Below are 22,311 nucleotides of genomic sequence, written 5' to 3' on the forward strand. Positions count from 1 at the left end.
TGTATCAATTGCGTTCGATACCGATCGCCTGTGATTGTTTCAGTCGGTTTTAACAGTTCATAATACACTACGCCGAGCTGGTCCCACCAAATACAGAGCATGACCTTGAAGTCGTGAATATTCGGTTTGGAAGTCGACGTGGAAGCATGGCCGGGAACTCCCCATGATTTTCTGCGCTTGGGATTATCATAATGAACCCATTTTTCGTCCCCAGTCACAATGCGATGCAGAAATCTCTTCCGTCTTTGCCTTTCAAGCAGCTGTTCACAAGCAAACAAACGCCGTTCAACATCTCTCGGCTTCAATTCGTATGGCACCCAATTTCCTTGCTTCTGAATCATTCCCATGGCTTTGAGGCGTTTTGAAATGGTTTGTTGAGTCCCAATGATGGTGCCAATTCTTCTTGATTTTGACACGAGTCTTGCTCAAGTAATGCCTCCAATTCTGCATCTTCGAAAATCTTCTCTCTTCCACCGCTATGCCGGTCTTCGACGTCAAAATCACCGTTCTTGAAACGTTGAAACCACTCACGACACGTTCTTTCACTAATAGCGGCCTCACCATAAGTATTTGAGAGCATTCGATGAGCCTCAGTCGCAGATTTCTTCATATTGAAGCAAAAAATTAAAACCTCCCGCAAATGACGAGAATTTAGCTCGTAAACTGACATTTTCAATCGAGAATAACTTTATGATGCAGACACAAATCGACTAATGTTTCTATGGGGTTATGTTGACAGATGCCCAAGTTTATTGTATGACGTCTATGATCTATTTATTTCGACCACCACTTATCGCTAAAGCCATCTATAGGAAAGCACGGCGGAAGCAAAGTTGTACACCTAATAGTTTAAAGGGAATAGTTTTGCATCGAAAAAAGATACAGCTTCTACAGTGTATTTTAGTGTAGTGAATAAGTTATGGTACGTCATTGTTCCGTTAGGTTCCTCTGTTTTAGAGGTAGTAATACTAAACCTTGGTTGAACTGTTTCGTCTGCGAGGTCGCAAGAAGAGAAGAAATCGAGCACAAGAGGTTTGGAGAAATTTATTGAAATATCTTCTATAATATTGATCTTAAAATCTAGATCAACGTTCCCAGTAGTGGATTGAAAGGATTTGGCAGGAGTGGAAGTATATGTCTTGTGTTTTATTTAGGTTCAATTGAGTCACCGAGAGCAGTTTTATAAAGATTTCTTGTAGACCTATGAGAAATCGGAGTTCATTACCATTTCCAAAATCGCACTTTAAATCCCGAACGAGCCCCCAATTTTTATTTTGTTACATCCAGACCCCAGGACTCGTTTATTTCAAAAGGAAGAAAGAAGGGAGCCGAGGAAGGACTGATACCGCTTTTGTGATTATCGCTCTGAAGCGGGAGCCACAAGTCAGACACACTTGATTATATTCCAAAAATGATCAACGCGACGCTGTTATCCGATTTGAGGTAACATCCGTTCTGATCTTCTTTTAGGTCAAAGAACTTAATTCTTTTGACCAGGGATTGGACCTGTACGATTTTGTTTAGATGCAGTGAATCGGAAGAGTAGCGAAATAAATGATAATTGGTTTTACAAAAAAAATAATTATATTTATTTACTAAAAGATATATGTATATATTTACCTGTACCATTATATATGCCTGTATGTATACATTTATGTACGATAACTATAATAATGCTAAGATTAAGCTAATACGAATTAAAATAACATTTAGAAAGACTATGAACCAAATAACAAAGTAAATGTGTAGTCAAAGAGAGGGAGAACTTTGCAGATTCAGCGAGTTTCAAGAGATTGAAAAATCTCATCCTTAGAAGGGACGGAGAAAAAAGAAAGGGAAGGAACTGCGAGATGTGGGGAGTCTGTCAAAGTGGGATAGTAAGAAGGAAAAGGAAATTCGAGATTCAAGGAAGGATATACTCTTGATCAAAAAGTTCCCGGAATTCATTTAGAATATTCAAAATACAAGTATTATTCAAAAGTGATATTGTCCCCTTCAAAGTACTTTCCATCGACTGCAACGCATTTATGCCAGCGCTTGATCCAGCTCTCGAAACATTTCTGGATCTCTATTGTCGGTATAGCCATCAGAGCTGTCTTCGATTTTTCCATTACCTCCTTTCGGTTGTTAAAACGCGTTCCCTATAATTTTTTGACTCGATCGAACAGAAAAAAATTGCAGGGAATCACAGGTGAATTCGATGGTATTCGTTTCGTTCTTGGTCAAAAATTCACGGTATAATAATTCACGATAATGATGACACTGTACGACGATGCGTTTTCATGGTGCAAAATCCACGAGTCGTTTGCCTACAAATCCTTTCTTTTTTGGCGAACTGCTTCACGCAAACGTCTCGTAACGCCCAAATAATATTCCTTATTAACTGTCTGACCTTCGTGATGTACAATACCGTTGTAATCCATGAAAATTGTGAGCATCGCTTTCTTTTTCGACTGAAAACGACGTGGTTTTTTTTGGCTTATTTAAAGCTTTCCATTCACTCGGCTGATGTCTGGATTGCGTGTTGTACTCATAAATCCACGTCTCGTCTCCAGTAATGATGCATTTGATGAATGTTGGGTCGGATTCAGCCTTGGAAATCATGTCTTTGGCGATGATAACGCGGTCCCTTTTTTGCATGAAATTCAGTTCCTTCGGGACTAACTTTGCAGCAACACGGCGCAAATCCAAACCATTAACTACAATGTCCTGAATGGATCCATAAGCAATGTTTAAGTTCTCTGCCAGCTCTCTGATAGTTAATTTGCAGTTATTGATCAACATTTCTCTCACTTTATTGATGTTTTCGTCGGTTTTCGATGTCGACGTCCTGCCACTGCGTTCGTCATCCTCGACTCACTTTTGAAGCGTTCATGCCATACATAAATGACTGTTTTCTTTAAGTATCACTGCCGAAATAGTTTCCTAACATTTCCAAGGTTTTCACACCATTGAATCCATTTTTAACGCAAAATTTAATATAAACTCGTTGTTGCAAATTCAACTCCATTTTTAAAACTGTAAAAAATCGAAAATACGTGCAGAGGTAGATGTACTCAAGACGGCGTAACTTTTACAAATGTCAAGCTATGGTGATAAAATTTGATAGGAATGTCAATGATAGATGTGGCAACCTAACTAAAAAAACAGAACTCAAATCAGCTGACTCATTTGCCTGATGATAATTTCGAGAGCTTTTTGATCAAGGTGGTATTCCGGGGGGGAATTATCGGTAGGATTATCGAAAGTGAGATCTATCACAGGGACGTCGAGCCTTGATATTTTTGGCGCAAATGAGCTCTTTTAAGTCGACGAAGGGTTTGAGAGAAGATAAATTACCCTGTTTGTATTCGCTTAATAATTGGAACGTTAGCTTTTTGGAGTTTCTCGAGTTTGGCCCGTTTCTTGCTCTGTGTCTCTTCCGCCAGATCATCTATTAAAATTTTCTCTCGTTAGTACCCATGACGTAGAAGGAGAAGATAATTCCGAAGAGAAGAGGGAAGAGATTTTTCAATTATAGATTCTAGGGAGAGTAATCATGGGTTACTTATTTTATTGCTTAAGTAACTGTGGATACGGAAAAGAAGAATCATTTGAAGCATTTTAGCGCTTAAGTAATTCGGAGTAGAAAAAGAGGTGAATCACTTGAAGCGTTTTACCGCTTAAGTAAATCTGAGTAGGGAAAGAGGTGAATTATTTGAAGTGCTTTACCGCTTAAGTAATTTGTTAGAAGAAAGAATAAGGAAGATACGTCTGTGGTTAAAGGGAGAATAGATCGAGGAAGAATGAGGAAGCGAAAGAATATTTATGTTATATAACCTTGCAATTAAAGTAACAATGAGAAAGAAAAAAGAGAAAAAAAAAATTTGTTCTTACTGTTTACTAAAAATGATAGCCAACTACAGCGGGAATGCTTGGTGATGTCTCAGTGGTGTCCCAGTGATGGCTCTTAACTTAAGATGAAATATTTTCAATATGGATTGTTGATTTTGCTTGGATTGCACTGAACCGAGAATCCGCACTTAAATTTGTCGATTGATTTTAAATATCACTTCGAAAGATTTTTTTTTATGACTGACTAAAAAATTTTTATGACTGACTGTTCAAAAGATTTTTTATGACTGACTGTTCGAAAAGTTTTTTTGTGACTGACTGCTCGAAAAATTTTTTGTGACTGCCTGCACTTTTCCGAAGGGCTATATATATATCGGGATGTGATGCAATTTAGTACTTGGATGGGTGATTCGTTTCTTTTTTCCAAAGATTTCCCAATTATTTCGAAAGAATAGGAGTTTTAAATAGGAGTTTTAGGAGAAGGATTAATGTGTTTTCGTTTTATATGTGAGTCAGAAAAAGGTTTAGCTATAGGGCCAATACATATGCTTTTAATCAAACTAATAATCATTTTCTTTTAATTGATGTCTAGTCATTTATAATAAAAAGAAAAATCAATATTCGATCCGCCATGTTATTGATCCCGTTATTCGCATTTGAGAGAAAAATAGATTTTCTCCACAAAAGAAAAGAATCCTGGAGTCAAGACGTAATAGTACGTATACATAACTTCTACTAATTTAAAGTTTTGATATAAACTGATATAGAAATCAAAGCCTTAAATAGTTTAGCTGGATCTTAAATGCTTGTATGATTCTTGTGTGGATTTATATACTACATATGTAATATCCTTAGAAACGCGCGTCGAAATAATTTTTCGGTCTTGAAACGCTAACTCTACTAAACTGCCGCAATAATATCACGAATTAAATTGACTAGCAATTTAACAAATTTTTGATGCTTTGATCTTCGAAACGATCTTAGTAATGTTGAATGACATATTAAAATCTGTAAATTAATTCTTATTATGAAAAATATTATCTCGGCCGTGAGTCGAACCCGAATCTCTTGCATTCCATGTGAACGTCCTTAGGCCAGTAGTTGCGCATTTTTAGGGATTACATATGTAGTACATAAATTCATACAAGAATTATACAAGCATTTAAGATCCAGCTAAATCGTTTAGACTTTATATACGGCTTTGATTTCTATAGTTTGTGTTATCATATATATGGCCTATATGATATATTATATTGTTTAAAGTTTTGATATTGTTTTATTTTTAATATTTAAACTGCCGGGAAAGATACTTTTGTAACTTTTGAATGTAAATTAAGATACCATTTATCATTTTGCTATTTTAAACACTAATTGTATTGAACACATATATATGTGTGTAACATATATATATGTTGCCCACGCAATACAAGCTCAGTGCCCACTCTTCACTCTTGTTCGCGCTCACGGAATATAACACGGAACAATCTAATAATGCATGATCTATTATGCATAACACTGTTTTAAAAATTATCATTCAAAAGCAATTTTGCCGTAATTATAAAAAAAGTAAAATAAAGAAAATAATTATAAAATATAAATATATTATATAAATATATTATAAAATATACAAAAAATATAAATATGAAAAATATATTATACAAAAAAATTAAAAATATAAAAAAGTAAAAAATTATAAAACAAAAAAAGTATAAAAAATAAATTTAAAGTAAATTTACAAACAAAAAAAAGTCAAAAAGTTAAAACTATAAACTTTCTATGTCCATGTCGTTAGCTCTAGGTAGAGTCCTAGATATATCCAGAAAGCAAAATATTTCCACGATATTGATGTGACGGTGAACGTATGGCATATTATGTGTGCCGATACCGTATCTGTCAGATACGTGCGTACTTAAGCTTATAGTAGCATACTTTTGATACGCCTTACCAATAATGTACATCTTAGATACGCATGTTAATACAAAAATTAATTAATTTTGTAGTTTTATTACTAAAATGAATATTATTATTGATTAATATCTTATTTCAGAGTACACATTATAAAATTATGATAAAAAAAAACGTTTTTCCCTGAATTCGGGAACTATAATTTCATAGTACTTCGAAGTGGTCATTCGGTTGCATATCGCTATGCACTATCCTTGACTTCTGGAAACTGCTACACTTCAATGATCCACGAACATCTATATAATCATGGATGTATAGCTACGATACATCCGATCAATATATGGTCCTGATAGAAATTTGTGCAGTTTAACTGAACATCCACTTACTGTCTAATATTTAATTTTAATGTTATAACGACTACTTTCAGGTTAGGAAATCATACACTGTATTTTCGCAGTACAAATTATCATATATATCGTCTTCGATTAGAGATTTCCACAATCTCTCTCCTGTACATAATGGTACGTCGTATTCATACGGTACGAATTATGTATCATGATATGCCTAAACAGTATGCAGTACAGGTAATGTTGATACGCTGTACTGTAATATCATGTACTCTTTTTGTATTGCTATCACGCAGTTACGCCGTACACCATCTCGTGGCAGTACAGTATCAGTATGGTAGCGGTATTTTGTGCGGATATCGTGGGATATCATACACTTGATTATCTGGATACATATAAGAGAAGCGCGACCGATATTAAGGCTCCTGAGTAATCACCCATGTTGGAATCATGATAAGAATCAGAAGCGAGAAATAACACCTTAATTTATGTTATTTGCCATTTATAAATAAAGACAATTTGAATAAATCTAAATGACGAGATCGCTTTAAAATACTTGTAAAAATTGAAGAAAACTGTCTTTTTCTTGACAAAGAATAAATGATTGCAAAAAGCACGTAAAATAAGCCTTTATCCGAGCAGAAAACACGGTCTGATAGTTGTTGAAACGAGTGAAGAAAAAATTTTACATATAAAATTCTAAGATAATTTTAGTTTTTGTCAATTTTTACGACTTTGATAAGTACGAGACAAGTCGCGTTTTCACAATTAAAATAATCACTGATAAAATTAGACTTACATGATAAACGCAAAGACAAATCCTTCGGAGAAGAATTCAGTTCTATTTTTCGCTCTCATATGACGCAATAAAAAATTAAACGATATAAATATTATATTGACAAAGATGATACGAAGAGATAAGCATCAAGTCCTTGTAAATAAATTGAAATATATAACGAGAGATTTCATGTCATTTTTAATGTTTAAGCCATTTATTTATTTAAACTTATGAAAATCATGCCAGACGTCAATCTTTCATGTAAAAAAATCTTCATTTAAAATATTTATGTTCTCCCAATCGAATTTATGTGGGAAATCAAGTCTATGTGCAGTAACTGAATGTGTTCTATTCCAATTGATGTCATGTTCCAATTGATGTGATTTTCGTGTTCTTTAATACATGTTTTTAAGATTTTTAAGATTTGTCCCACGTATGACGCATTGCAATTTATTTTATTATACATGACATTGGAATGAGAGAGCTCTTCTTTTTGAACGCGGATGAACTTCTTTAATTTATTTATACCTTTGTATGCTTATGTAAAAACTTTTATTTAAAAAAAATGTTTAATTTCTTCAATAATGTGAGAAACAAAAAATATCGTAAAAAATCTTCGTTTCTCTTATTTTCGTTAATATTTGTGTTCTTATTGCTATTACTATCTACTATACTATTATATTTAACTATTCGAACTTTTTGTATAACCTTTTTTGATTTTTTTTTCGTAAAAATCATATTTAATGAATAACCATTTTTTAATCCTTATTATTTTATCAAAATTCTTCTGATAGAACATTGGAAGGGAGAGAAGCAAGACTTTATCCATTAATTCTAAGATAATGTCTTCTTTTTTATATTAAAGGATGTCTAGAGAAGAAATTTAGATATCGACCTAATGATGAAGATTTCTGATATCAATGTACATATATATATATATATATATACATATATATATCCTGTCCTGTTTAATTAAGTCCAAAAGATTTAATAACATCCAAAAAAATAAATCTCCACCCATCTCCAAAGTAAATTTAAGTCGTGGATGATAATTATTGAAGATATTTAACAATTCTTCGATGTTAGTTTGATTAATAATGTAATGTCGTCAACATATCTAAAATAGAACAAAGGAGATGCAGATAGAAGTGCAGGAGAACACGTTTCTAAATCACGCATGATTATGATGATGTCAGCTGTTATGGGAAATAGAGATAAATCCATAAGTACCCCAAAGATCTGTTTCTAGAATTTGTCATTGAACGTAAAAAACATGGAATTAAGAACTAGTTTTAATGCAATGATGAACTCATTCAAGGAGATGTTAGTATTATCTTGTATCAAATTCCATCTGTTTTTCACGCTTACAATAACCAAATCAACTGGAATATTCGTAAATAATGAAATTACGTCCAAGGATAAAATAATTTCATCGTTAGAAATATTAATTTGAAAAATACTCTCGACTAGTTTAAAACGATTACCAGTTTTAAAACTAATTGTCTGAGGCAGACTGTCATTAAATATTTTGTGTAAATATGACACTAAATTATGTAACGGATTACCTATTAAAGAAATTATGATACGTAATAGATTTCCTATTTTATGTATTTTAAGACATCCATACGCATGAGGCAAAATTAAATTTAAAGAGATTAATTTTTTATATTCAGCTTTAGTAATAAATTCGTGTTGCTTCCATCTCATTAACACCTTCTTCAATTCTAATATGATACTATTCATCGGATTACGATTAATTATCGTGTTAGAATCTGAGAACACACTGATTCCATGTTTTCCAAATAATCTGTTCATAGCTACTACAGTATCGCCCTTATTCGCATATGTGAAAAGTACCCGTGAATTATTCTTTATAAATACTTTAGTTGCTGACAGGTAAGATAAAATAATCTTTTCAACGTTAGATGTATTATGGTTGGAATATTGTGATTTCTTGAAAAAAGGAGTTAAATTACCCCCGCATGGGGCACGACCTTGTCGTGATGCAGGACTCATCCCTGGCTGTCCTCCGTCCCAAGACTACCGCCGATGCTTATTGGCGGGGGCAGCGGCCTGAAGGTACAGTGCCCTGTACGGACTCACTGTTAATTCGGTGGAGTCTGTACTCTGGGTCCGGTATCCTAATAGGGGACGGGTCTTTGTAACTACAAGGACAGAGGCTTTGCAAAAGTGAGGAAGAAGAGGAAGAGGCGGAAGAGGCAGGCATGTTCCGACCGTGTGAGGGAGATGCGGTGCTCTGCTTGAGGGACAGCGCGGACTGTGTGTGTGTGTCCAGAGTTTGAATCATTCATAAAGGATGTGGAAGACGTTGATATGGAGATGGAGACCAAGGAAGGTCTCCATGAAGCCCGATCTGATGCCGAGCTCTTGTTCAATTATATCTGTCGCGAGCAACTTCAGGAGCCGAGTGAGGTCGTCGGAGTCATTGTATTCCGTGGCCTCATCAAAGAGGAAGGCGGACAAAGCACTAATTGTGGTATCGGATAAGGAGGGATCAGGCTCCTCGAAAGAGAGCATCGCTAAGAAGCGAGAGAGATCGGGGCTTGACCTTACGCATGAGGGTCATTCACGAAAAGTAAACGCGCCTGGCAGACGAAACGCTTATTAAAGATGTGGTCTTCATCGCGGAACCCCCCTCGTCCAAGAGAAACGTAAAAAGATTAGATTACGTCTCGTACGATTAGAGAACCTCTCATTGAAACTTGAGCAGCAATCTCCGGAGGCTATTGTGGGTCAGGCCAACGAATGAGACCATTGAATATATTGTAAAACCCATCGAGAAATCCAAGAACATAAAAAGTGATATCGTGGATCATTTGGCAAGCGGTGACATTCCTCACCGCCGCATGCGACATGCGAAGCGTGCAGTAGACCCGCTAAATACCCGCTTCGGAAGGCAGGAGTGAGAGATTATGCTTCTCAAGAAGCAGATTACTACCCTGCATAAGGAGAAATTCCAGCTTCAGGAGGAAATGGGGCATTATCAAGAAGGCGCGTGAGAACGCATTTGCTTGGAGGAGGAAGACGGAATCACCATCACCGATCCTTGGGAAATCCGCGAAAGTGGAACTCTTCAAACCACGGCGGAGCAAGGGAGAGCACGACACCCTCCTTCCCTATAAGGACTCCGTACCGGAAGAGAACGTTTCCGCCTGGCTTTCGGAAGTTTTCCGGCCCCCACTGTTAAGGAAAGAAAAGCATCTAGAAGAACCCCGGGAGTTATAATGCAGAGGGCAACATCACGCCTATCGATAAAACCACCTGTGAGAAGAAAAAGGAGGAAAAAGTCCGGTCGGGAATTAAGGTAGACTCCACTAGACCGGACGATTCTCTTGAGGATCTTCTTGACTACTGCGGACTAAAACTGTCAGGTAAAGGTGTGTCCGCACAGGATGATATAAGGGAGGCCAAAGCTGGCAAGGCCAAGCCCAAGGCCGCTAGGGCCCTAGCAGGAGAAACGACGATACCATTTAAGGATGCGGTAGCTCCGTCGTCTGTAAATAGGCAGCGGACTATGGAGCACCGTGGTAAAGAGGAAAAAAGAGGGGAATGGCCAAGGCTAATACGATAATATTGGCAAAAGCCAAGCGCAGTCCCCCTCCCTCGTCCCCCTAAGAAGGCAGCGGAAAGATGGCGCATGCCGCCTAAAATCAGACTGGCCAAGACCGCCTCCGCCGGCAGCCTCGGAAAGGGCATTCCTCGTAAGGGGCCAAATACGGCTCGAGGACCTGAAGATAGGTGAGGTAAAGGCCAGGCGAGTCATCATTGGGGTTTTTGTATTAGAGATCAAGAGCGCCAACGATATCATAAAAGCCGATCACCTAGCTATATGAAGGAAGCAAGGGAGAGGTAAAAGTTTCGAGGCCTACAAAGACAGCGAAGCTCTGTCCAATGTCTCGCTACGACAGCCGCAGATTGAGGGTCGGCTGGATGGTGACCCGCGTGACGCTCCTACCTGCCTGTCCCTTACAATGCTTATGCTGTCTCGGCGTGGAGCACATGAGAGCGAACTGCAGCAGCCTGATAAACCATACGAGCTGTTGCTATCAGTGTGGATGGCAGGAGCACACCCCACACGAGGGTGTAAAGCCCCTGCAAATCCCGAGTCCCCAACTCAAGCTGAGTTTGGATTGGGGAAGGACAGGGGGCATCAACGACGTACTCGGTGACCATTGCCTAGAAATATACAAAAGGTTCCCCCTCCCCATCACCATAGTAAGGAAGAACTGCTATGTCCATATGCTAAGTGGGGAGCTATCGACGTTCTCGCCTGCTACCTCCAACCGAAGCTATCCCTCGCGGATTACGAAACCGCACTGGAGGGACTAGCCGCGGCCAATGAATATAGAGGACTATTTATTGGAGGAGACTATTATGCGAAAGGACAAGTTTGCTTATATATTTTTAGAAGAGCATAGGTTTTGAGAAATATATCACGAGCTACACAACAACATTCTTAGAATTAGATACATAATTCGCATTTTTCCACCTCACCAATAAAGCACGCAAACCTGCGTGCTTTATCAAAATTTTCTTAGTAGGATCTTTCTTAATGACTTAATAAGTATCAACATCTTGAAGCAGTTACTTTTAAAACATACATCTGTCCCAATACCATCGTCATGTTATCCTTATCAGCTCGAGTAAAAATAATCCTATTATTCATGTCTTTCATAAAAACTCTAGTATCCCTTTCCAATTGTAATAGATTCATGTCCACTTCAATGTACCGTAGAGAAAAGCTAAAGTCTAGAATCACGCAGCATAAAAACTCCATCCGATGGAATATATTTACGTTCGGTCATAACTGATCATCGGTTGCAAGAGGACCATGAATTTGACTACGAGAACGTTGCAATTCTGGATGAGAGCTTCAGTATAGGAAAAAATTGATTTTGAAGATGTTACTTCAGGAGACAAACGCATGAGCTTAATTTAGACGAATAGATAATTTAGACGGAGGTGCTTCCCAAGACCTACTTTGCGATTATTGACAGGCTATAAATATCGATTTGTTTTGGTTCCAGTCAGTCAGTGTCGTGTTTTGCATAGAAACTAAGTCTTTCTATTTTGATTATTGTTATCTAATTTCTTTTTTTTTAATTAAATAATGAGTTAATTTTAGAATTTTAAATTAACTTTAAAATTTTTAAATTAAGAAATTTTAACTAACTTTTAAAAAGTAGTACACTTAATCTGATACTGATTGGCCAAAAAGTCAAGAATTAGTTTTTGACTGGATAACTTGTGTTTAATGTTTGCAATATAATGCATTCTATTCGTGGTGAACTTCCTTTACTTTCATTGTGAATTAAGATTAAAAAAAATTTTTTTTCTTTTCTTTTTAACATTCTGAGTTTAATTCTTGTATAGAGATTTTTTAGTGTAGAGGGAACTCATTATGGCAAGATAGTTATTACGTATAGATTACATTAATAAAGATGATTTATGTCTCTGAAAAGAGAGTCTCAAAAATGAGCCGAAACATGTAAGCATGTTAATTTAAAAAGTTTTGTGTTATATCTATATATTATTTGCGCAACGACTACCGCGTCTGACTCCTATTGCCCCCCCATTATCGCCAAATATTTCTTTGGAACAATAAGAAGTCTTTGTAAATTGATTCACGTTTTTTAATAAAAGTTCTTATATAAACATAGCGTATAAAGATATAACTAAATTAAAGAAATTCATCCGCTTTCAAAAGGACGAGCTCCCCCATTCTGTCTCATTCCAATGTCGTATATAAAATAAATTGCAAGGATTGCAATGCGTCATACATGAGACAAACAGGTCGAATTTTAAAAGCACGCATTAAAAATCACAGAAATCACAGTAACTGGAATGTGACACAACTTCAGTTATTACTGCACATAGACTTGATTTCTCACATAAATTCGATTGGGAAAACATAAATATTTTAGCTAAAGATTTTTTTATAAAAGGTTGACGTCTGATATGATTTTCATAAAAAAATAAATAAGTAGCTTAAACATTAAAAATGACACAGAATTTCTTAACGTTATACAGGATGATTCATTTTAAAGGATCCATTCAAATATCTCAGAAACTGCGTTAAATCGAAAAATATTTCAGATACAATTTTGTGACTTCGAAGAGAACATAAAATGGTACCATTAATTTGACCTTGGATGATGTCAAGATCAGGACAAGGTCACTTTGAATTTTTTTAATGGAATTTTTTTAATCTCCAATTTTTCATTGCATATTTTTGTAGCTCTCTTACCTCTTTTTTCAAAACACTATAATAAAATAATTTTTTATTAAATACTTTTCGAGTTATAAGGTCGGATACCTTGAGTAATTCTAATGCCGGTGATACTGCAACTTTCAAATCCTATAACTTACTAAGTATTCCTAAGTATTACTAAGTATCACAAATGGATTGACATCTTGCCGCGTATCAAATTATTACAACGCGCGCAAGCATCGAACTATCGGTATGCATCCTGTCGATGTTACTCCGCGATCGCCGATAGGCTCTTAATTATGGTTTATAATCGCGTTAAAGATTGCCGTACCTACGCGATACAAAATAGGTGATTCACAAGTGTGTGAGTAAATTTAAGAACAGTCTGTGATAAAGGTTACAATAAAGATTCCGAATTGGAGTATGGAAATGTTTAAAATTATCAAAGTGCAGCAAACTAATCCAGTGACGTATCTATTGGAAGATTCTCGCGAGGAGCCTACTGCTGGAGAATTCTTGTATAGCGTCGCTAATCCCAACGTGCATCTCGTTGAAAAGGATTGCGCAAGAGAAGGAATAAGGTTTTTTGAAATAGTTGGGATTTGACAATTCACACAATTCATGGATACATAAAGATAATGTGTTATAAAACTTATATTTATTATAAAAATTATTTATTAAAAATATAAATACGTATTATATACATTATAAATATCATATACACATTATATTATACATAGTATACATATTATATGTACATGTTATACATAACATACATTTATACATGTTACATACATATTAAACATATTATACAATAAAAATGTGTTTTATTTATTAGGTGTAGTAAAAAGAAATCCATTATTTTGGCATGAAATTGAAAGGAAAAATAATGGATTTCTTTTTACTACACCTAATATATCAGTAATGTCCTCATGGCAGCGGTGAAACCTGTCACAATATATCGCTTATCATTGTGTTTCCGATATATATACCTCGTGCAATTTGGATATATGACTACCTGCGCGTCATTTCGATTGCGTCATTCAAGCACCGTGTGTAATCCTCGAATGTTATAAACCTCGTTACTCTTTGTCGTTACCTTCTTCATATCCTTCTTTCCTTCTATACGCAAGGTGTACATTTTCGCTCTCCTACGAATTCGATCATGATGGCATTGTTCTCGTCATAAGATCAGGAACTTTTTTATTTACGAGCGGAATACCGTACGCATTGTCGCTCGAGTAATCGCTCAAATCTATTTGTATCACGTTTCATGATGTCATATACATCGTCGCATTCTATATAATATGTAAGACTATCGGTGTCGGTGTACATAATTTTGCATTTTTCACGAAATAGCGGTGCCATGTACTTCGTACGCCATGAAATTCGTACAAACACGTCTTAGATATGAGATCGAGGACATGTATGTGAACATATCCACATATATCGGTTTGTCAAACTTCATCTCAAGCTTACGCAGTTCAATCGCGACCAGATTCTCCGAGAAGACGCTTCGACTATGGGTAATTGGTTTGGCGATCATTGTCTCCCCACCGTATCTTCCCATTTTGTAAAAAGGCGCACGTTAATGCGATCGCGCACATTCTTCATGATTTTATCAAATATCGCGTTATTCATAAGTTTGTATAAATTTTTTTCAAAATCGTTTTTCATCAAAGTTCTAAATTTTGTGTTGAACTCAATATATTCGCCATAGAGATTGCGTGAATTGTACGGCCATATGAAGACTGTGATAAGTACACTATTGCAGATTGATGTAACGCTACTTGTCGCATAATGTTGCGAGGAACTTGTCATCACGTTTGCCAGGTTTCTCGCGCATCGAACGATAGATCAGTGCCCGAAGATGTTGCGGATCCACCTCGAGAATATAGCCTATTGCCGAATCTAACGCGATGTAAAGTAAAATTTTGTACTTCGTCGATCCATCAAAAATCGGCAATGGTTGACACATTGCCTAGCCGTTGATTGTTGACGTCATAGTACATCAAGTATGTTTCGATGGATCATACAACGGCATGTATGTACAATATTTATTGTTGGCTCGCGCGTACCTATTTGAACACTGGCTCAGACGGCTGCGTATACTGCGCTCGATAAACATTACCATCGATATCTGTGAGTTCAAATTTTACACCAGTATGTTTCAATATGGCGTCCCACGTAAGGCCCGGTAAGGTGTAATAGTACGCGAGACCTAGCCCGTAACCCGTAACTCGCGACGCAACTGTCACGGAAATTTTCAAAGACGTCGGCCAATAAAACGTCTGTTTTCAGATACAGGTCGCTATATTCGCCGAGTGTCCGAATCGCTGCGACACAGCATGATGGCATGTGCATAATCATTCTCAGATATCGTGTCATCTATCAACTATAAACGAGTCGCGAGGCGATAAACACAGCTCCTCCAACTTTTCGACGCAGTCAATGTATTGTAGTTGTATGGAAAGACGTCCTTTCGCATTAAAAGATTAAAATTTTCTTCGAATAATTAGAAAATTCGCGTTGCAGTAGCTTATCTTAACTGATAAAAGATGACAATTTGTCCAAACTTGAGGCGAGAAATTTATATGAATGAATCTATAAAGCATAATTTTACACAATTTTTTTTATCGTTTTTAGTACTATCAATGTGTATCATAAACGAAAAGTATTTTTCCTTTGGAAACAAATCAATGCGTCCTTCGATATGCAATGGTAATTTCTTTGATGACGAAATGCACATCGTAATCAAATAAATTGTGAAATACTACGGGTATGCAATGCGAATCCTTATAATCGTATTGCAATTTGAGTGAGTGAGGCCTCTGTATCGTCTGATTAAATGATAATGATCGCTTACCTGCGCATCGTCAGGTCGTGAACGATTTATCACACACGTGATAGTGCATAGCGTTATTAAATTTTTCTCAGTTATCTTGCGTAAAATCATGGGTACGTTAATCCATAAATTATGGACTATATACTATACGCTAGATTTTTCAATTTTTCGGCGAACCACGCAACGTCTTTATCGTGGCGAAAACAATTCATGTCGTAGGAACAATGCACGTTGTATCCACTAAACACATCATGATAGTGATACGTGTATGTAGCTGATTCAGGATTCCCATCCGTCTTTTTCAAAGCGCACTCTAAGTCGGCATAGACAACGAATGGGATGCGCTCCTTCCTGCAGTGGTTGTCAAAGCTCAATCATTTGTTGTCCTCGGTAGCCTGATCGCACAATCGTTCAATTTTCACAGTCTTCACTGTGGATCTCCAGTTTAATGCTCGAGCTGAAGTAGTGCAGGCATCTGAAAAAAAAACCGTACATTTATTATTATTATTATTATTATTATTATATTTATTATAATTATTGTTATTATAGTTATTATTATTATTTCATAAAAGAATTTTTACGTACCTATCGTAGAAATATTTCTTTTTTCTACTAAGTTTTAAGCTGACTAATCGAGATAGATTCTTAATGAGTGCAAAATGTCTCGCGTTGTCATCTTCTACGTATAAGAGATTCATGTGCTTGCTTCTCTTTCGGTCAGCGAGTCGTATCAGCACAATCCTCTTCTTATTGTAGACGTTGATGGAAATGTCATTCAAAGTTTCGAATATCTTAATTTGACAACGTCATTGGAAATTCGATGCTCGCGAGATTTAGAACCGATGTATAATACGGATACAAGGACTCTCGTTCCACATTTTTTTTAGCTGGACGTAGAGCAAGAACAGACCATGCGAAACACGCATTGTCCGCGGTTTGCACGTTACCGCACGTACCGCTCTCTTTAGCATAATTTCTCGCGGGAGTTTGATATGATATCCCGCGAACAGAAGATTGTGCTGGTTTGCGTTCACGTTTAAATTTAGTATATGGGCGACAATGCCCATCCGCTATTACATTCTTGAAACTCTTCCAGCGATGCTAAGGTAGATGATACTCGACGGGCATCACGCACGGCCATTCGCGCAAATCGGTGTATTAATATAGTTCAAAGTTCCGAATGGCGATACATTTATTTGCGCGTTTATCACCCGCCATGAACTCGCCATTGAAAAATGTTTATTTTTATAGAGTCATATCGTTACTCTGCACGCATTCGAGCACAATTTCGTTCACGTCTTCGAGGAATCGGCGAGACTCGATATGTTTAAAGTTTATCACTGCGGATTCGGTCAGAATATGACTTTCGAACGCTAACTTTCTTGACTTTCAATGCGCCAACGGAATCCGTACCCGGCGCCTACATGCACGAATCTTCCGCGCACAGATTCCTTCAAACTCTCGAGCCGCGCGATACATTTTTGAAGATCACTTTAGATTATCTCAGTTTTAGCTAAGATTACTTTAAGAATGCCTAGAATTAAAATTAAATTAAATTATCTACAGATTATTTAATATTACCATTAAATACTACCATTATATATTACCATTAAATTAGAGCTTTAGCAGAAAGCTGACTTATAATCTTAAGATAGTGGCTTATGACTTAAGTAACATCTTTTGTCTTTAGTAACGTACAATAACTATGTATTTATGATTTACGTCTTAAAGGCATATAAATACGAGATGCTTTTAAAACATAAGTCATAAAACTATCTTGTGAATTAGAATTTCCTATTAGATTACCCAAGATTATTTGAGAATTAAAGATTATTTAGATTTATCAAAAATTATTTTGGATTACTCAAAATTTCGCTTTAGATTACCGCTGAATTACCTAGCCCTTATACAAGCAATTATACAAAAATACCTCAGTGATCAATTCCTCGATTTATTATAATTTACTTTTTTAGTGTAATCTCCAAATTATATTTTTGCTATTACGGATTTTTGCTAACGGATCTAATTGTGATCTGCGATATTTTTTTTGTATTTTTATCATCTCATCCGATCAGGCACAGGAAAATTTGAAGAGGATTCAAAACCATCTCATCTGGGAACTTGATACACGCAGGTCGTATCATTTTGTATTTCTTTCGTTGCTGTTTAGTGATTATCACAAAATATTTACAGAGAATTTATTTCATGAGAAGAAAGAACTTCTTAAACTGCATTTCTCTCCGATCGAGGTTATCAGGAATGAAAGTGATGGCCATGGGTAATGTCCGTCGAAAGAAAGACACTGGAATCCGTCATAGCGGAGCAACATTTAACATTTGGAATGACCAGGAGGCAGCCTATAATAAAGAAGTCTCCTAATTTCAAATACGTGCTATATACGCGCAAGGATCTATGACGATCATGAAGACTTGCGCGATTCGCGGGATCGCGTGAGCAATAAAAGCCAATTGACGCGTGACATGGCCCTAATTAGAAGGAGGACCTAACAGCCGTGGATCCGCGGAAAAATCCCGGCCGGCATTCGTATTGTGTTAGAACCTTGCAATTGTAAGAGAGGATGCATGATCCTTGCGATGACGCGAGAAATGCGATGACCGAGACGACTCGAAAGATTGGAGGGATCGAAGAGGAACAAACTTAGTAAGACGAGTATCATATTGTGTAAAATCATATATATGTGTAATACATATATGTGTAATACATATATGTGTAAAATCGCTGATCACGAAATTCCATGTCAGATGGATCGCGTATTAAGAATTCTGGAGATTTCAAGTAGCCGATTTTTCGGCTACCGCATAATAGATTGCAAGTCGTGTGCCATCCACCCGAAGACCATTTTTAGAGAACTATCTGTTGCCGAATAGCGCTCGCTCCTTGTCATAGTCAAATCATATCTGTATAATTGTGTATTGAAAAAGAAACTTTGTTTCTCGTGGCCTCAAAATCATTTTCGAATTCCCGCGTGGAGAAATATTCAGTGTCGCGTAACTATTATTTTTTCATCCTTGGTCATTACATGAACTTCTGCTTATTGACGATACCTTAGTTGTAACATATTTGTGTGCATTTATTTGTTTTTAGTATTCGATAATAATAAGAACTTTGATAACATCGAAATCTTGTGATCTTATTTAATCGATGCATATACAATTAGATTTCGTTACTTTCATTACGGACTCCAAAGGGTGCCAGGCCCCAAAAGAAAAGCCTGACTCAAAGAATGTACATTATAAAGATCATCTGTAATTTGACGTTAGCAGAATATATTTATTACTCTCTTTTCTTTGTTACCTTATGTTTTTTCAGCTATCTCTCTCGTCCTCTGACATTCTTCCCGCTTATCCCCTCTATCAATTCCGGGGCTGAGCGATCGGATTCCACGAATCATAATTATGATTAAATATTACGAATTAAGTAAAAATGAGTGAAAGAATGGTACGCTCTCTCGTGTCTGACGCTCTGACGTGACTGACAATAGTTTTAGTTATAAAACCAAAGAAATTGTCCGATAATGGACAATGAAAATATATATGGGTACATGCAATTGATACATGCTAGCTGATTCTTAAGAATTCTGATTATTCCATCGCAGTTTCAGTGTAGTTCTGACTTCATTTAAGCGCTTTCTAAATAGTTAAATAAATATTTCATATTTCGAAAATGAAATGAACGAAATTCCGAATTATGATAGGAGAAAAAGAGAAAGGGAAAGTACAGTGAAGAAATCGAAGTTTAGCAAGTAATAAGCTGTACTATTATTGAAAATTACATTTTAGACAATGCACCGTTCGTTTCATTTTCTAAATATGAAATATTTATTTAGAAATAGTTAATATAGAAATTTCACGAAATTTTGTAATACTCATTCGATACCATACTGTTGAGCGATACGACCGTCAAAGCATTCGCGCGGCCGTTCAGTTGCGCCGCTCCTGACAGCGCGAATTTCATGCCCTGTGGTTGATTATTTTCAAATGCTGTTTGAAAACTATTATTGATGCCTTAAGATTTTGCTATTTTCGATTTATTTTTTCATGAAGAATAGTACGTGCCGGCCTCTGCGCCTAACGCTTATACACTCTGTATAATATATTAGCTTCACAAACGTGTAGCATAGACATTACGAGACAGTGGTATAGCTTTATACGTTTTCATTTTTTCAACAACGTCTAAAATTATCGTGTAAACGTCACACCTCCATTCGCTTATAATACTATTACATCAGAGAATATCATCAGAGAATATTATCAAAATCTCGGCACTTTTGGCTAAAGTCAAAAAAGCTATCCTTTATAGTTTTTTATTTTTTATTTTTAGCTTGAATTCTTACCGATAAATCCCTTCTTCGCTAATTCCAACGTAAACCTTCTAGTAATTTTTTCCAGTTCGTGTTCCGAATAGTTCTTTGGATTAATCTTAATTCCAGCTTTTGCGCCGCCAAATGGTACGTCGACACACGCACATTTAAATGTCATCAAGGCCGACAGAGCCTTAACTTCATCCCGTGAAACGTCCATCGAGAAACGAATACCTATAAACATAATAAAAATATAATATGAATTAATTTATTTTTTATAAATATAAATAAAATATAAACGTAATTATATAAAGAGACTGGCTGTCAATTTTCAACGTTTTATTTTTTTGTTATAAAATGATGAATGTATTATAAACATAGAAATTAATTATCAAAAAAAAAAGTATTTCATAAATTTATAAAAATTCTTAAATCGTATAGTTCATCAAATGCAATAAATAATTTTATATTTTTCGTATTTATGTATTACTTTTACTTTTAATAATTTAAAAATCTATCTCTAGAATTAGATTTATTTCTAAAATTAACCGAATACTACTGCGAAGTGTATACGCCTACCGATCGCTTGGCGCGCGGTCCATGGGGAGCGGGGATAGTCTGGCAAGCGCGCCGTCCGAGCTATGGAGATTTGCGGCGATATGCGTAGGGGCGCTTGCCAATCCCTAACTCTCAAAGCCCGCGCCAAGCGGGCATATACACTTCGCAGTAGTAGGCGGGGCGAGCACGCGTATTCGGCTATCTTTAAGGATTAATATCTCATTAACTATTGGGGAAATTTACAATGATAGAGGACTTTTCGACTCAAGTTAGTCTGCTCTACCTGCCCATGAAATATTTGGCGATTATTTCCAGACACCTGTATATAAACAATAAAACAACATCTACATGATTTCATATAAAAAAATTGAAAAATTAGTTTTGTTACCGATTTCTGGCATTGACTCGTAACAACACATAATTTATATAAAAGTCTTATACTTTGTACATATAAAACAAACTTCATCCACACTAAGAATTAAAATATAATGTGTTTTTAGAAATGAGTCTTAGAGCTTTACTAAAAAGAAAAGAAATAAAAGAGAAGGAAAGTCGTGTTATGTATTAATATACATTCATATAATAATACGTAGTTATCCTTTAATATTTTCTAAACCATATGTATGTGTTGTAAATCTCATATTGTATGTGTGTAATGTTATTAGACTAGAGGTTGAGAAATTAAGATTGAATAATCAGAAGAAAGAAAACCAACATCAAGTTTAGTAAATTTTTGTTTTGATTAGTTAAATCTAATCTCAATCTTTATCTCTCTCTAATATAAATATAAATCAGTAAAATAGCGATGCTATTGAAATTCGATTTTTAGGAAATGATACTCATAGTCTTATCTTATTTTAAGACCGTTCTTATTTTAAGTCTTAAGTGATATCTTAAGATGCTATTATAATATAAATAGCTTTCTGATTGGTCCACAATATCTTATGACTTTACTTAAGGGGATACTGAAATGACTAAATTGTCGATATATTGCAGATAAAAAACTTCGAATTTACTGTACGAAATCAAAAGTCCGTTTACAGAAGTAAATGCAAAATTGAGAAGTGAGAGAAGCTTTATACCAAAATCGAAAAAAAATGATTAAAAATTTACATTTTTTTCAGCATAGAATTGTCATCTGATGTAGATGTTTCTTTACAAAATACAAAAGTTTTATATTACATAAAGTTTTATAACAAAAGTTTTAAGTTCATATAGAAAATGATAATACAGCATCCGGCATATTATGTGCACATACTCAGTTTACAAAACTAAAATTGAAAGTTTAAAAAGAAGATTTATATTAATATGCAAATTACATGTATACGAATGCTAAGCGAATATTCAGAATGGTAAATAAAGTAACACTATACAATAGCGCAATTCCTGATTTTATGTTGGCCAAAATGGAGTGTGTGCGAAATAAGATGTTCCATCTCTTCTTTTTCTTTTTTCATTGCTCTCTCTCTCTCTCTCTCTCTCTCCTCCTCT

At 35.7% G+C, this 22,311-nt stretch overlaps 1 protein-coding gene across 2 annotated transcripts in view; it reads right to left on the reverse strand.

Annotated features, from left to right (window-relative positions):
- Window positions 1-22,311, reverse strand: part of LOC105622248 (glutamate dehydrogenase, mitochondrial) — a 181,737-nt gene that overhangs the window by 96,147 nt on the left and 63,279 nt on the right. For both annotated transcript variants that reach the window (XM_012203677.1, XM_012203671.1), the window contains exon 2: window positions 20,296-20,496. In XM_012203677.1, coding sequence (XP_012059067.1) covers window positions 20,296-20,496 — 201 coding nt within the window. The remainder of the gene's footprint in view (window positions 1-20,295; window positions 20,497-22,311) is intronic.

This window comes from Atta cephalotes (assembly GCF_000143395.1).
Source record: "Atta cephalotes unplaced genomic scaffold scaffold00002, whole genome shotgun sequence".
NCBI lineage: Eukaryota > Metazoa > Arthropoda > Insecta > Hymenoptera > Formicidae > Atta > Atta cephalotes.